At 42.0% G+C, this 15,891-nt stretch overlaps 1 protein-coding gene across 1 annotated transcript in view; it reads right to left on the reverse strand.

The window, feature by feature from the left end:
• Positions 1–7,475: 7,475 nt before the first annotated feature.
• Positions 7,476–15,891, reverse strand: part of IQSEC3 (IQ motif and Sec7 domain ArfGEF 3) — a 78,812-nt gene continuing 70,396 nt past the window's right edge. Inside the window, exons 8-12 of the mRNA XM_061582698.1 lie at positions 15,107–15,206; positions 11,181–11,342; positions 8,376–8,468; positions 7,634–7,677; positions 7,476–7,550 (exon numbers count right to left, since the gene is read on the reverse strand). Coding sequence (XP_061438682.1) covers positions 7,476–7,550; positions 7,634–7,677; positions 8,376–8,468; positions 11,181–11,342; positions 15,107–15,206 — 474 coding nt within the window. The remainder of the gene's footprint in view (positions 7,551–7,633; positions 7,678–8,375; positions 8,469–11,180; positions 11,343–15,106; positions 15,207–15,891) is intronic.

A 15,891-nucleotide genomic window follows, 5' to 3' on the forward strand; every position in this document is an offset into this window, starting at 1 on the left:
GAGAAGCATTCCAGATCTGAGACTTTAATACACAGTCATTCTTGAGGCCTAGGACTTTACAATTTAGAAATTAAACGGAAGGGAGGAATGGAAGAGACTGACATCTCAAACAAAATGTCCTATGATATCTTCACATCACCTGAAATCTATTATTAATTATCCTGAGCCTTCTCTCTCCTCTAAACTCCATACTCTCATAAAAAAACAATTATTTCATCAAATATTTCAAGGTTTTTGTTGCCAATTTGTGTTAAACGTCAAGTAAAATCCAATTTATTTAGCTAAACACATCAATCCTTCCCTGCTTTAACTAATGCACTGTGTGGAAATGTACATGCCTTCCAAGGCAGAAGATGCCAAAAGAGAAAACTGACAGTGCATCCTAGACCCTCTCAACAGAACCAGGTTAAAGACTTGGGCCCTAAAATTATGATCACAGCAATGATTAAGAGGAAGGGTTACATTGTCCTTTGCAGTGTAGATTGCCTCCATTTTTGCCCTGAGCCACATGCCCCCTGAAAGTTTGCCGAAACTGGGGTGACACCTTCATGGCTGCATATTGCTTAGAGCCACCTCAAATGATCTCAGTCTTAATTCTTAATTTTGCAGTTTCATGTCTCCTGTTCAAGGATGTTTGACCTGTTTCAGAAGCCACACCAAGGCTAGACAGTTGTCCATGCTGTAGTATGAACCTTGTCACAGTTCATGGGTGACAAGACCAAAGCAGCTGTCCTAAACAAGGATCGGCCTACCATTAGGCAAAGTGAGTGCGGTTATCTGATTTTGGTGTCATGAAAGTAGAAATGAATGGATCTGTCCATTTGGATTCTCTGAATTTCTCATTTTTCCAGTCTTAAATTCAATTCCCTGCATTTCCTCAACAATTTGAGATCATTTTTAAAAAAATCCTCATGACAATTTATCAGCATTTTAGTACAAATTTCTCCTAATACACACATTTTTGTATGTAATTTTGACTAATATAAAAACATTTTGCAGGGTAGTTTCCCCTAATATAATGCATTTTGTATGTTATTTTCACTAATATATGCATTTTTCCAGAGCTTGGAAAAGTTACTTTTTTGAACTACAATTCCCATCAGCCCAATCCAGTGGCCATGCTGGCTGGGGCTGATGGGAGTTGTAGTTCAAAAAAGTAACATTTCCAAGCTCTGTTTAGCACACAGTATATAGTTTTTTGTACTTATTACTTGGCTGAAGAACTGCATTGCAAACTTCAGAGAAGTGCGATTTTCTAAGGATGCTGTGCAGTGTTTCGGGAAGGTTCTCCTTTAAATGCAAATGGAATAGAATTTCTCCCCCCATCCCTACAGGAAAGGGAAGAACATTATTTATTGTTATTATTATTTTATTTTCACTGCCAGGGAAAGGGAGTGGACTGGTGGGATATTCTGCCTCAAAAGCCAAAATAACTGAACTGGCCTTGAGTACTCTGCACCTTGACTTGAGTGTTTTTTGTGTGTGCACCATTTGCAATTCCATCTCAGGCAGCAACATGTCTTGGGCTGGCCCAGCTTGGAAATAAGAGTTAACAAAGCACAACAAAGAAAGATAGTAGGGTGTGGAGTAAGTGGCCAGGGAGAAAAACCCTTCTCCCTTTGTCATAATACTAGAATCTGGGCTCACCGAACAATGCCGAACGTTGGGAGATTCAGGACAGACAAAAGGAAGTGCTTCTTGACAGTGCATAGTTAATGGCCACCAATTTGGACAGCTTTAAAAAATGATTAGACAAATTCATGGAGGATAAGGCTGCTAATCAAGACAACTATTTACTAGCTCCAGTATCCAAAGCAGTATGTCTCTGAATATCAGTTGCTGGAAACATGAACAGGAGAGTGCAGTCGTGATCATGTTCTGGGGCTTACCATAAGCATTTAGTTGGCCACTGTGGGAACACAATGCTGGGCTAGGTGGGCCTTTGGCCTGATCCAGCAGGGCTCTTCTTATGTATGCATTATGAAAAACAAGAATGAGATTGAATGAAAAGAATGTAATGGAAAGACTGAGTTGAAACTAATTTTAGCACAATTCAGTGATAACATATTCTTAATCTAAGCCAGAGGTGGGAAACCTTTTTCTGCCTGAGGACCACATTCCCTTCTGGGCAACCTTCCAAGGGCCACATGCCAGTGCTGGTTGGGGCCAGAGACAAAAGAGGGTGGAGCAATAAATGTAAGTTGTATTTTGTAGGCTTATTTCCACCCATACTCAGGTGAAGAACAGATAGAGAGAATTGCAGGGCTACATCTGGCCCCCGGTCCCGAGGTTCCACACCCCTGATCTAAGCCATACATTTTAAAGAAGCTCTAAACAGTCAGTGGGTCATGAAACCTGATGTGGAAGGCATTGCCTTATTCCTCAGCCTCTCTTTGTGTGATTAAGAGTCTCAAAAGCCCCAGAATAGCAAAGGTGCTGCTAGCAACCATCTGAAGTAAAGTCACACTGGGTCTATCTTAGAGCCACCTAACTTGATGACTCTATAAACAGCTCCCAGGATGGCCAGGGCAAGCCAATGAAACTGCAGCTTCGACACCATCTGACTCTTGTGTTTCTGCCTCATGTGAGAAGCAAAAAGCCAAATGTGTCTCTCTCTCACACACATTTATTAGAAATAAATAAATAAATAATAGACTTAAAACTTGTTGTGCCCTATTTCCAAATCCTAAACTTGATCTTCTTAAGCATTGCAGAGAGATAGAGTAAGCAAGAGCAAAGCCCTTAAGCTAATTAATACTCCTCCCTCATGCACGGGGAGATACTTTTTTTACAAATACAGCCAGAGCCTATTTTAATACCATCTTTCTGCATGTCAGCATCTCTGATAACAGTGAGGCTCTGAGAGCTTTGTTTTCTTCTCCTCCTTCTGCAACCCTACCCTCTTTGCCATTTGGGGGACAGGGGATTATGAAGAGAAGGAAGGCGGCATCGACCTGGTGTTAATCAGTTTGTGCTTACATGACTGGCTACACTGAGACAGTATTAGAGCCTGCTCTGAAAGGCAGGGTATAAATAATTGCAATAAATAAATAAACCCTTAATTCACTCCTGTATTTCTGATTTGTTTACATGTTCATAAAAGCAAAGCAAAGAGGCTTTGGATAATGAGTTGCTCCTAGCCTCTCCTCTATTTCATTTCAACAAACAATATTTCATCCCCTTGGAAATGCTAAGGCAGGTTAAGGTCAGAAACTCAATACAAGCACACAGAAATGTCCGAAACATGACCCAGCGTGTGGTGTGTTTCCTTGCCTGCATAAACAATACTACTAACATATATTGCTGATTCTTGGATAATGTCCCCAAACAAACATCTGAGAAGCAGGAAGCCCTGCATGTAAAGAGGGAGGCCTAAGGGAATGTGAAGGTGGAGAGGAGAACAAGTACACTCATGGCATGACAGTGAGAGTGATACAATTGCTACCCTACTTCTCCCATGCTCTGTTTCCCCTCCTTTTCTAGGGACATACTATAACACCCAAAGCAATTTGGGGGTCCCGTTACTTGTTTGTGCAGATTCTATGTGAAGGGAACCAAATGTTAGTGGAGAGGAGATAGGAGGATATTGTGGGAGTTTCCAAGGAATGGGAATATCTTTGCCAAATTAGCCCTGTTCTGTTTGGTGACATGCCTTGTGGGCCTAGTACAGGCTGCAAAGCAAGATATAATTACAACAAATCACTAAATACAATAAAACATATGAGAAAGGGTCAGCCTCAGTATGGGAGAACTCTGAGAAAATGGCTGTGTCAGGAAGATTTCTAGATCTAATCTCTGCCTTCACTCAGAACTGCCCAGGTCTTCCCTTAGTGAGCAGGGTCCATACACATTCAGTCATATAGGTGTATATTTACAAGGGGTGCATTTCTGACGGTGTCCAGCAAAGTTTTCTGAGTACAATGCAGAAGAATTTCTGCTCTCCAAAGTGAGGCTGCCTTTGAGTGAGTGGGGAAGGGCAGCCTCTGTCTTCTACTTGCCTTTCCTCTTTCTCTCTGGCTTTTCTCTTCCAATCAGCTTGCTGTGGGGGGGACAAGGCAGTCCCAAAAGGCAGTGAGAAGGAAGCATGATGAGTGGCACAAGACATTGTCAGCTCCCGTTTCACCAGCTGCAGTGGTGGTGGCTGCAGCAAGAGCGGCAGCAGTTCCTCAGCCCCAACAAGGTGGATTATCAAAGTCAACGCCCCAAAAGGAAAGTTAAGTCACTTTTGGTCAGAAACCTGTGACAGCTGGGAATGGTGAGAAAACAGGGAAGCTGAAGAGGTAAGGAAAGAGAGGCAGGAAATGGAAGGAACGGAAGACACAAAGCAAAGAAGGCAGAGAACAGTAAAGCTCATCAGAAGCAGGGTAGCAGAACACTACCAGAGGGAGGGAGGGAGGTTCATGTGTGCACCTGAATGGATGGATGGAAGGCTGGGCAGTACACATCTTCAGAAGCTCTCAGGCAGTTTCTACAGGCTGTCTCCTCACAAACAGAATCATTCCAGGAGATATGATAACCATCCCCATTTCCATAACAGTATATTTGTTGTACAACCTGTCATTTTATGTTATTTTATTTTTTGCTTTTCTCACCCTCTCTTGTTCTTTTTGTTCAGTTTTACTAAAAAATAAAGCACAAACTAGATTTTTCTTTGAAGACATAAAAGGGTCCCAGGGTAAGTCTGTGCTGTTTGGCCAGTGCTGGTGGAGCTGCTACACTAGACTGCGTGAGCCGCTGGAATACCGGCGCCTCTGAAGCAAGGAGCTGGGGGGGCAGGTCTGGTGTGGGTGGTTGTAGGGCGGTGGCGGAGGTGGAAGTGGGGGCTGATGGATGATTTTCACTGGGGTCCCTTGGAATCCGCTGCCTAGACTGCGCAAGGAGGTGGAGCTGCAAGAATCAGAAGACACATAGCGCGTCAGAGTCTGGTTGAGGGCTGGCTCCATGTGAGCGAGGCACGGCTTGTCCAAGACTATAACTTTGACAATCTGCTGGCACTGTACAAGTGTCCCTGCCGAGACAGGGTAGGAGGGCACCAATGCTGTCTCCAGCCGCTCCTGTGGCATGTTAGGATGCGTGCTGGGCTGTGTTCCACTCTCGAGCCCCAGGATAGAGTTGTGCTGGTACGTTTGAAGCCTGTTGTGAATTGACACCTAGTTTAGAAACAGTCAAAGAAGCATTAAATGTTACAAGACTTCTTCCCATCTCCTGCTATGGGCTGCCCTCTACCCTGCCACCCTCCTATCAATCTTTCTTCCCCCACAAGCCACAATCCCACCTTAAACATCACCCCTAAATTTCCTCCTCCCCAAGCCCCACCAATGCAGTTCTCCTTTCACCCAGCGTTCCCCCTCCCAAACTGCGCATGAAAGCTTCTTCTAGAAATAAAGATCCCCACTGTAGCAAAGGCAGCAATGCTGTTTCCACATACAGCACAACCTCAACTATCCAGGTCCAAGCAAATGCAATCAGATAGTGGCACTTAGAGCAGGTCAGGGAGAGATTTTAACTTGACAAGATGAAGGCAATTGATGGCCCGGGCCCTGACCACCTCTCATTCTGACAAGAGAAGTCTTATTATTTGAGTTATTTTTTCCCCAATTACATCCCCTTTGTCCCTTTTTTCCCTGTTGCTATACTTAGAGAATGAAAGCAATTTGGGATAGGGACTCTTTTATTTTTGCTTTGTAGTTATACAGCTTCCTATTCAATGGAGCTCTGTTCTATGAGCAGAGCTCCCAGGAAGCCTTGAATCATCATGCTATCCATAGGCCAACAAGGCAGAAAGAGGGGAGGATAATTGAGGTTGCACATCTTTGCAGGGAGGAAAATAATGAGATTTGCTGACGCTCAGAGAAAGACTTGAGCTCTTCCCAGCTCCTGTCTTTTTGAGCAGGAAGGTGCACACATGACTCACTAATCTGTTTACAAAAGGAGAAAATTAAAAAAGGAACAGGGACAAAAAAAAGCAGAAATCTAACATATTTCAGCAAACTTGCAGCTCGCTCTGATCCACTCAGTGGTTTGCAAGTGAAAGAAAATGATTTTACATATGCCAAAAAGGAAAAAAGTACCCATCCAACTTGTACAATGATCAAAAATAAGAAATCTGATGAAATGGCGGCAGATTAGATAATCTCAGAGGAAATGGAGATGCTCGCTTCTGCGGAGGAGTAAGAGGAGGGAGAGGGGTGGAAGAAGAGCTTGAAGTGTCTTCAAGGAAAAAGCCCACTGGGTTTCCCCAATCTTAGATTGCCAAAAGGAACTAAGATGAAATGGGGTTCCCTATGGAAAAGGATAATCTATGGGACAAAGGACAAAACTACTAGAAATAAAGAATTTTGATCACAGCTCTCCAAGAGACTGGGGACAGGAAAGCAGGGAGGAGAAGGGAAGTGGGAATGGAAGGAGAAGGATCTCTTCCACAGGCAGCTAATGACAGATCTTCAGCCCTGTCTACCTGATTCTAGAATTACCTTAAGGAACACATATTTGTGAACTGCCTCCTTTGAATTCTACAAGCCTGAAGTGAAAACCCTTCATGAAGAAATGCTTGCAGGCGCAGAAGCTGTGTATGAGGCCACGGAGATGCCCGTCTCTTCTCCACAGCAGCAGGGGTGTCAGCAGGGTAATGAAGTAGGTTTTATGAAGCACTTCATCATGGGCAGGGGCCTGAGGAACAAGCATAACTGTGGCAGTGGATTTTCTCACTGGTTGTGGAACAGAAAGCTGGGGTGGGGTAGGTGGCAAAATGCCCTCCGAGGTCAGAGGCCCAAATGGCAGCAATTGAGAAAGAAGTGATGGAGCTGGGTGCCAGCCTAGGAATGGAGGTTGACTGAGGAAACGGGTGTTCATGGAGAACTTCAATAGTATATAACACCTGCAGGGGAATGGAGATGGAGATATCTTCTAAGTGAAAGAATATTGGGAAATGACAAAGCCAGGGCAAATGAATCATTCAGGACATCTCTACCAGATGATAGTTTTCCTGGTGAGCTGGGATCCATAGAAGGACACCTACAATTGAGTCCTTGCTCCCAAATAAGAACAGATAATAAAGTTCCTCCATCAACCCTCTCCAAGTTGGGTAACGTTTAACCTAAGCTTTCAACCTACAATGAGTCCCAATGAATATGGGAAATGTTTGACCTACACTTTCAACATATGAAGTCCCAATGAATGCATTCTAGGCCCTGACACAGGGCCCAGTATCTAGGGGAGAAGAGTCTACAAGGGAAAGGTCTTAGCAGTCAGCTTTAGCAGGGGGGCTCTGCAATGGCAATGGCCTGTCAGGGGAGTTCATCTCAGCTACGTCTCTGATTTCTCCTGAAAGTGTGTTGGGTGGGGATGAGGAAGGAGCAGGTTAGTCTCCAGAGTTCGGGCGCTCGCTCCATGAAGGATGTGTTAACAGTTATAGAAACGGCTTGAAAAAAAATGCTTTGAAGTTTAATCTGGATTTGAAAGTTGTATTACCCGTCCTAGCAGTAACTTTTTATTGTATCTCTGGAAATTGGTAAAATTGTCAGTCTGGCAGGGGAGGCATTGATTAAAACCTGAGAAAAGAAACAACAGAGAATGTAAGAAGAGCTGGACTGAGGGAGGATTACTTACCTCAGCTGCTGTGCGTTCTACTTACCTCGACTGTGCTGTCCGGAACCTTGTCTCCCAAATCTTTTTTGCCTTTGAAAATAAAATAGACAACTTCCTCAGTGATGACATACAAGATTTATTTACTTAATTGTTTATGACATTTGTATGCCACCCCAGAACATAAAGTTCGCTGGGTGGCTTACAATAAATAAGCATACAAACAATTTAAATACAGAATAAGACATAAAACCAAAACCAGCATAAATACAAGGAAACAAAACTCACCGCAACCCCAAAGTTAAAGCACAGGTGTTAAAACTGAGAGGCCTAGAGTACAGGAGTTATTTAAAAGGCCTGGGTGAATGGAAAGATCTTACACTAGGTGCTGAAAAGAACACAAAGGTGATACGAAGTACTATGAGATTCTTTCAGTCAAGAGTTTCTAAAAGTGTTTCACCCTGCTTCTGTCCTTTCCTCTCCCAGCCAGCCATTGAATGGATGGTTGGTTATAAAAACTGAAACGTAATTTTGGAAAAACGTTTAAAATCTGTGTTTTTTCAAGTATTTTAGCTTGTAATTCCTTGGAAAATACAAGAAATCTTTTTTTAAAAAAGCCCAGCAACATCTTCTCTGGTATGTTTCAAGGATCAGCTCTATAGAATTACCCCTCAAAGAGACTGAAGACACTTTGTCATTCCTATTCCTACCCAGATGTCCTACATGCCATGTCTATAAGGATTAACTAATCTTCAGGGTAGGAAATGAAGTACCCAGAGAAGCAAGCCAACCTGTTGGAGATCCTTGCTTGGATTGTGCTTCCATCTGAGCCCCATTGGCCTTTAATGAAAAGTTCTTTGTCCCGTGTTGCTTCTCCAGCTCCCCTGAGATACAAGGAAACAACACTGTTTTAAAAAGAGAATGGAGACAGAGTTAAGGAGGAGAGCAACAGGAGAGGGGGGGAAAGAAGATATATAAGTGAGACAGAAGGAAGCAACAGAGAAACAATGAATAGAGAATGTGTATTCAATGCACACACACACACGCACACACATTACGGCTAAATCAGATTACAGACCCAGAGTAGACCCACTAAAGTTAATGGGCATAACTAACTTCATTGGGTCTACACTGAGCAGAAGTTGAATACAATCCTGTGTTTTGCAAACCATCAAACATTCTTAGTCTTGGAATCCGCATTCTCTGCCAAGGAAATGCAAATTCTACACCCTGTATAAATTATGCACAATAAACACATTCACATATGTTTATTTGACCTGAAGTATTTATTCTGTGGCTGCTGGTCAATTCAAAGCAAAGGGCATGGAATGGCAAGGCACTAAAACTCTGCCTTCTGGAAGTCTCAACCAAATATTCATTTGTAGCCCTGTTTATGCATTTCTTATGGCTTGTAATAAGCCCTCTGTGAATAATTGAAGCCAGCCAACAGGTTGGCTGGGACAGGAGTAAGCAATATGGGAAGCTGGCCACGGAGAAGTTCTTCGGGAGAAAAGGATCTAGTGGGAAGTATAAATCAGTGCTAGTACACAGGGGAATCTTGCAGGATTTGGTGCACCCAGGCAAGATTGATAGTTACTGATCAGGCAAGTCGGAAATGCACAATTTATAAGGTCCTTCCCCCATCCCCACCTGGTGGACCACTTGAAAATTGCTTCAGGGTTCAGCAGACCACTTAATTTTATTTATTTATTTATTTATTTATTTATTTATTTATTAAATGTATATCCCACCCTTCCTCCTAGTAAGAGCCCAGGGCAGTAAACAAAATCACTCTAAAACCTCATAAAAACAGACTTTAAAATATATTAAAACAAAATATCGTTAAAAACATCTTTTTTAAAAAATCTTAAAAAGCAATTCCAACAGTAGCAGACTGGGATAATGTCTCTACTTAAAAGGCTTGTCGAAAGAGGAAGGTTTTCATTAGGTGCTGAAAAGATAACAGAGATGGCGCCTGTCTAATATCATAGGGGAGGAAATTCCAAAAGGTAGATGCCACTACACTAAAGGTCTGCTTCCTATGTTGTATGGAATGAGCCTTCTGATAAGATGGTATCTGCAGGAGGCCCTCACCTGCAGAGCACAGTGATCGACTGGGTATATAAGGGAGAAGATGATCTTTCAGGTATCCTGGTCCCAAGCTGTATAGGGCTTTGTACACCAAAACCAGAACCTTGAACTTAGCCCAGTAGCTAATGGGCAGCCAACTTAAAACGCCATTAGTATTAGTATTAGTCAAATCAAAGCACATGCACAACTCATATTTTAATACCTTAGCCTCTTTCTAATGTGATAGATGTGGCTATTGTTCTGAACAAAGTTCTGTTTAAATTGGATGTAATTTAAACTGGGTGACCTTGGGCCAGTCACTGCCTCTCAGTCTCAGAGGGAGGCAATGGTAAACCCCCTCTGAATACCGCTTACCATGAAAACCCTGTACACAGGGTCACCATAAGTCAGGATTGACTTGAAGGCAGGCCATTTCAATTTTCAATGTTAGTGAGTTTTAGCAGGGCCAAATACAAATATTCCCATCTGTTCTGCACCTGTTCTGTGGAATCTGCCAGTTTGGGCAGACCTTGGAAAAGTTACTTTTTTGAACTACAACTCCCATCAGCCCCTGCCAGCATGGCCACTGGATTGAGCTGATGGGAGTTGTAGTTCAAAAAAGTAAATTTTCCAAGCTCTGAGTTTTCTCATTTTTTATATGGGTAGAGAGCCACAATGCAAAATTGAGAAGTGTAATTTACAAAGGATAGCTGTGTTTTGGTTTGTGTATTGTTTCAGAAAGTGTGTATTAGGTAGTTAGCCTTTAAATGTCAACTGAATCAAATGACTTCCCCATCCCCAAGACTACCAGTGGCCCAGATACCCTGTTATAAAGTATTTTAGAAATTATATCATCTTTCCTGATACGTGCATAACTCTATGAGGTACTTATTGTACTCACATATCAGATTCAGACAGAACAATCCAGTTTATACATTCAACTTCTAATAAAATTTCCCACCAAAGAAGATAGAGACCTCCCTTTACCCTCATCCAATCCCACAAACAAGGGCACCAATTTTGGATAGGGGGCATGGTGGTTCAGACCATATGTGATTATTCATTAGGAACATTTTATCTGGCAAATTCACTGGTTCTCACACTGAGCAATTAACAGTGTAAACAATTGGGGTGGCATGCCCTAGTTGCACATGCCAAAGTCATGAAACCCTTTGCTTAAAAACAGTGGTGCATGATGATCCAGTATTGATAACATTTTTATAATTGTTTTGTAGCATAAATGGTATTTTAAAGTCACAACAAATATTCTTAAATACACCATTTTATTTTTTGCATTTTGATTTAATCTTTAATCTTGAATATATTCATTTTTATTTAATCTTGCATATATTCAAGAGAGGATCTTTAAACCTTGTTGGGAATCTTGCCCCTTACTGAAACCTGAAATGGCACCCCTGCCAACAACAGACACACACACACACACACACACACAAACATGAGACACAGACATATGTACATACAGACTGAATGACTGCAAGGAGTTTGGACCACGCTGGGAGCCTTACATTCAATTCGAATCTGTTCTAGCTCCATCACCTCTGCTATTGACTCTTTTAGGTCTTCCACAAATTTCTGCATTTCCTCTGCGCCCAAAGCACAGAAATGGAGTACCTGTTTCTTCTCTGAGCCTGAAACTGGAGTCACCAAGGTGATGCCGTGGGGGTAATCTACAAAAAAGAAGGAGGGGGGACATAAAACTAGTCTTGTGGGTATATTAAAAAGATTGATGAAATCTGAGAAGGGACCATAGCTCAATGGCAGAGAACATGCTTAGTGCACAAAAGGTCCCAGGTTCAATCCCTGGCATCTCCAGTTAAAAGGATCACATAGCAGGAGATGGAAAAGACCTCTGACAAAGATCCTTGGGAGCCATTGCCAGCTGAGCAGACAAATCCTGGGTGAGACAGACAAATAGTCTGAGCTACTTAAAAGCAGCTTCCTACGTAATCCAACTAATGAGACCAATAAGTACAATAATAAACACAGCTATACTCTGCCAGGTTTGTACTTGCTAACAAGCGGACAAGTTAGGCTAAAAGAAAAAAAATCTCCAGAAGACCAGGCTGAGTTCTGGATGAGAGTGTGGAGGTCTAAGTCTGTCATCCTGTACAGTCTTACCAAAGAGTAAGTTCCATTGCAGTCAACTGGGCTTACTTCTGAGCAGACATGCTTAGGATTGCACAGTAAGATTCTAATAACCACCTCTTGAAACTGTGCCATTTTGTTGTAAATATATAGCTAGCAAAAAAAAGGTTCATGTATGCTGCCTGTGTGGATCTGTCCTCTCTACATTTAACCTCATCCACGGAAACAGACTGTGGCATGTTATTCCAGACAAACAGTGATAAATGCCTCTTGTTGCAGGATACTTACAACATTCTCTCCCTCTGAGTGTCTCCTAGGATTCTGTGGTTCCAAATTACCTGGTTTTGGTGGCATCAATGCAAACATTATCTGCCATTATTTTGAACTGGATTTCTAGATTTTGAAAACACTGGGTTGTATCAGCCAGATAGCATTATACACAGAGTAGACACATTAGAATCTATGGACTTCAGTTAATCATGCCCATTGATTTCAATGGTCTACTCTGAATATGACTTAAATACAACCTATTACTGTAAATGTGAAGCTTATTCTTGCTTCAACTTCACATTCCTTCATGTTTTTCCCTTCTCTGTAAGGATCAAACAAGATGTGACGCGGGAGATCCGTGTTTGTTTATAAAAATATTTATATACCACTATTTCATTAAAAACATCAAAGCGGTCTACAACATGTTAAAAACAGCCATAGAATTAAAAAAACATTAAAAATACAATAAAAACAAGGTTTGTTGCAAAAAAAGCATTGTCTTAATTGCCTGCATAAGCTGGGCAGGACAGAAAGGTTTTCAGCAAGAGCTTAAAAGTTAACACAGAAGGGGCCTGATGAATCTCTGTTGGCAGAGCATTCTAGAGAACTGGGCCGATGACACTGAAGGCTCAGTTTCGTGTCAATGTTAAATGATCCTCGCCAATGTGGAGGACAATCAAAGCCACTCCTGCAGATGACCTCAGTGATCAAGCTGGGATATAAGGGTTCTGGCAGGCCCTAAGATATCCTGGACCTAAGCTGTTCAGGGCTTTGTAAATTAATACAAGGACCTGGGATCTGGCTTGGTGGCCCACCTGGCGGATGGGCAGTCAGTGCAGATGTTTTAAAAGTGAGTCACATGTTGTCAGCCACATGCATTCTGGCTGCTGCATTTTGCACCAGCCAGAGCTTTCAAACCAGGGCCAAGGGCAGCCCCACATAGAGTGCACTACAGTAATCCAGTCTTGAGGTTACCAATGCATGGACTACAGAGGTCAAGCTATCCCTGTCCAGGAACAGCAGTAGATGATGAACCAGACAAAGCTTGTAAAATGCACTCCTAGCCACAGAGGATACTTGGGCCTCTAGTGACAAAGATGAATCCTAGGCTACAGACCTGGTTCTTCAGACAGAGTGTGACCCCATCCAGAACAGGTAACCTGCTTATCTCCTGGACATGGGAGCTCATGATATCTGAAAAGAAAGCTGCAGGGGGAAGTGGTGATGAGATTTGGATCAGAACTACAGTCTGAGGTGAGAGGGTCCAAATTATCCCCTATGCCAGCTGCTATTAGCTTCAGAGGTGAAAAGTTACGGGTTTAACTGCACAATCAACATAAGCCTATTCAAAAGTAATTTCCACTGAGTTCAGTGGGACTCATTCCCAGGTAAAATAAAGAAAAATACATCCGGAGTAGCAAACAGAGCTCTCATGCCTTATCTTGTTTGATCCTGAGTCATATACATAGTACATGTATGCATAGAAATACTGCACACGATCATGTTTGACAATGTGTTGTGCATACTTGGAAATACTTGAGAAGACAGCAGTCACTCTGGGTTGCATTCAACTAAGTCCTACTCAGAGTAAACCCCCTGAAATTAAGGAACTTAAGTTAGTTATGTCCATTAGCTTTAATGTGTCTATTCTAAGGAGGACTAGTGTTGAATACCACCCTTTGCATATCCACACCTGCATCACAGTGCTCTGCTGGCTGGCCTTGTCACATGGAAATGCATATCCTCGCTCCATCCTGGGCCCTATTTTTGATTGATGTGAACATTTCTTCACAGGTACCATTGCAGATTTCTTCTTTTCGATTCTTTTTTTTTTTTTTAAGTGTGCTGGTTCAATTTGCACAGTCACATGTGTGTGAATTACTTGGAGAGAGAAGAATCAACATGAATGAATGGAGGCAAAACATCACATGCAACAATTCCAAAATTAATTAGAAATTCTCCATATAAAAATGGAAGACGGATGGAGTGGAACACAAGGCACAGCCTACCCATAATTTAAAAAAGAGCTGGGGAAATCCACTTGTTCCTACTTGTTATTCATGATGTATTTGTTTAGAAAATGTATACCCTCTCCTTCCAATGCATTTGCATCACTCAGAGTGGCTCACAACAGTTAAAACAAAACAATGCCATAAAGGAAACAAAAGAACAGCGTAGAAATGGAAACAGCTCAGCAGGCAAAAACATTCTAAAATGAGGGTCTGCGACATAAAAAATTATCTACCTGGCAAGAAAAATGCTTGCCAGAACAGGGAAGTTTTAACCAGCTGCAAAAAAACAACACAAGAAGCATTCATTAAGGCATTATGCTCCAATAATTGCCTCAGGGTGAAACTAGGCTTACAATATAAAGATATCTCATCTCTAAGTGGGGTTCATAAAGTATGTTTGCCTTCTTTTATATTAAAAAATGATATAATTTTTATATTAAAAATTGCAACAGAGTTAAATTATCTTGGATACCTTTGTAGGTGGCTTGGTGATGTGTTACTTTGTTAATGTACATAGATTATATGTCCCTGCCATTATAATCTGTGATACCAGCTTGTTGATTTTGTTAGGGTTTTCCTGAAAATAAACTGTAGGAAGATGAAGTTGGTAGTATTTGGTGGGAAGCCAGTGAAACATAAATGTAACATTGATGGCAGCATTCTGGAGCAATTTGAAGTTTTGAAATCCCTAGCCATTTGGTTTTCAGCCAATAAAACTAGCCATGTATATCTAAGTAGCACCAAGACCAAAGCAACAAGATCCTTTCCAGCAGTTCTCCATTCCTTTGCAATACCTGATAGGAAAATCTTTTTGCCAACATTAAAAGGTTGTGGGGTTTTCCCCCCATCTAAGGTGCCTGCACTGTATGGTACCAAAATATATGAGTTATGGGTGGCAGATGTAACTGAAATTGTACCCTCAAACCATTACGTCATTAAGCAACAGGCTAAACATCTTTCCAACCCAAGGTGTCAAACTACTACTACTGCTGTATGAAAATCCATACTATGAATCTTGTCCTCCAACGTAATCTGGGAAATGACCAAGACTGTGACAAACTTACATTCATTCTCAAAGAGGTGGAACTGCATTCCTAAAAGGCCGACTGACTTGCAAAATGTGTATGTTGAGGAGCTTTTCTTCTTGGGACAAAGCTTGAGGATCTGTTAGAGGGCAGAGAAAAGAAGAGCGATTTTCAGAAGCAGTAGCAAAGGGCTTTGGGAAAGGGTGAGGCCAAAACAATGCAAAGCCTGAAGAGTGCAATTTAGGGGAGGTACTGCTCATTGGGCGCTGCAAATGCAACAGCAGCATAATAATTCAGGGTAACCTATGGTAAAGCTAGCCAACATGGTATCTCCCAAATGTTGTTGGATTCTAACTCCCATCAGTCCCACCCAGCATGGCCAGTGGTCAGGACTGATGGGAATTGTAGTTCAACAACAGCTGGAGGGCACCATGTTGACTGGAATGTCTGTAAGGTGATGTTCCTGCTTTGACTCAGACCAAGACCCTAGAAATCTCTTTTACTGAAGAGTCTATACCAGATACCTCAAATCTTCCCTGGTTCCTACAGGCTAAAACAACAACAACAACAACAACAACCCATCAGTGAGCTCATAGGCTATGCAAATCTTCTTTGATAAAATTCCAGACCTCACTAATAAAACTGGGAGTGTACAAAGGTCCCTTCACAAACCTTCGTCAACCTTTGTTTTCAATGATAACCTATGGAATTTGCTACCACAAGACATGGTGATGGCCACCAATTTAGAGGATTAGGCAAATTCAAAGATAAGCCTATCAATGGCTACTATCATGATGGGTATATGCAACCTCCTGATCAGAGGC

The sequence above is a fragment of the Rhineura floridana genome, chromosome 8 (assembly GCF_030035675.1).
Source record: "Rhineura floridana isolate rRhiFlo1 chromosome 8, rRhiFlo1.hap2, whole genome shotgun sequence".
NCBI lineage: Eukaryota > Metazoa > Chordata > Lepidosauria > Squamata > Rhineuridae > Rhineura > Rhineura floridana.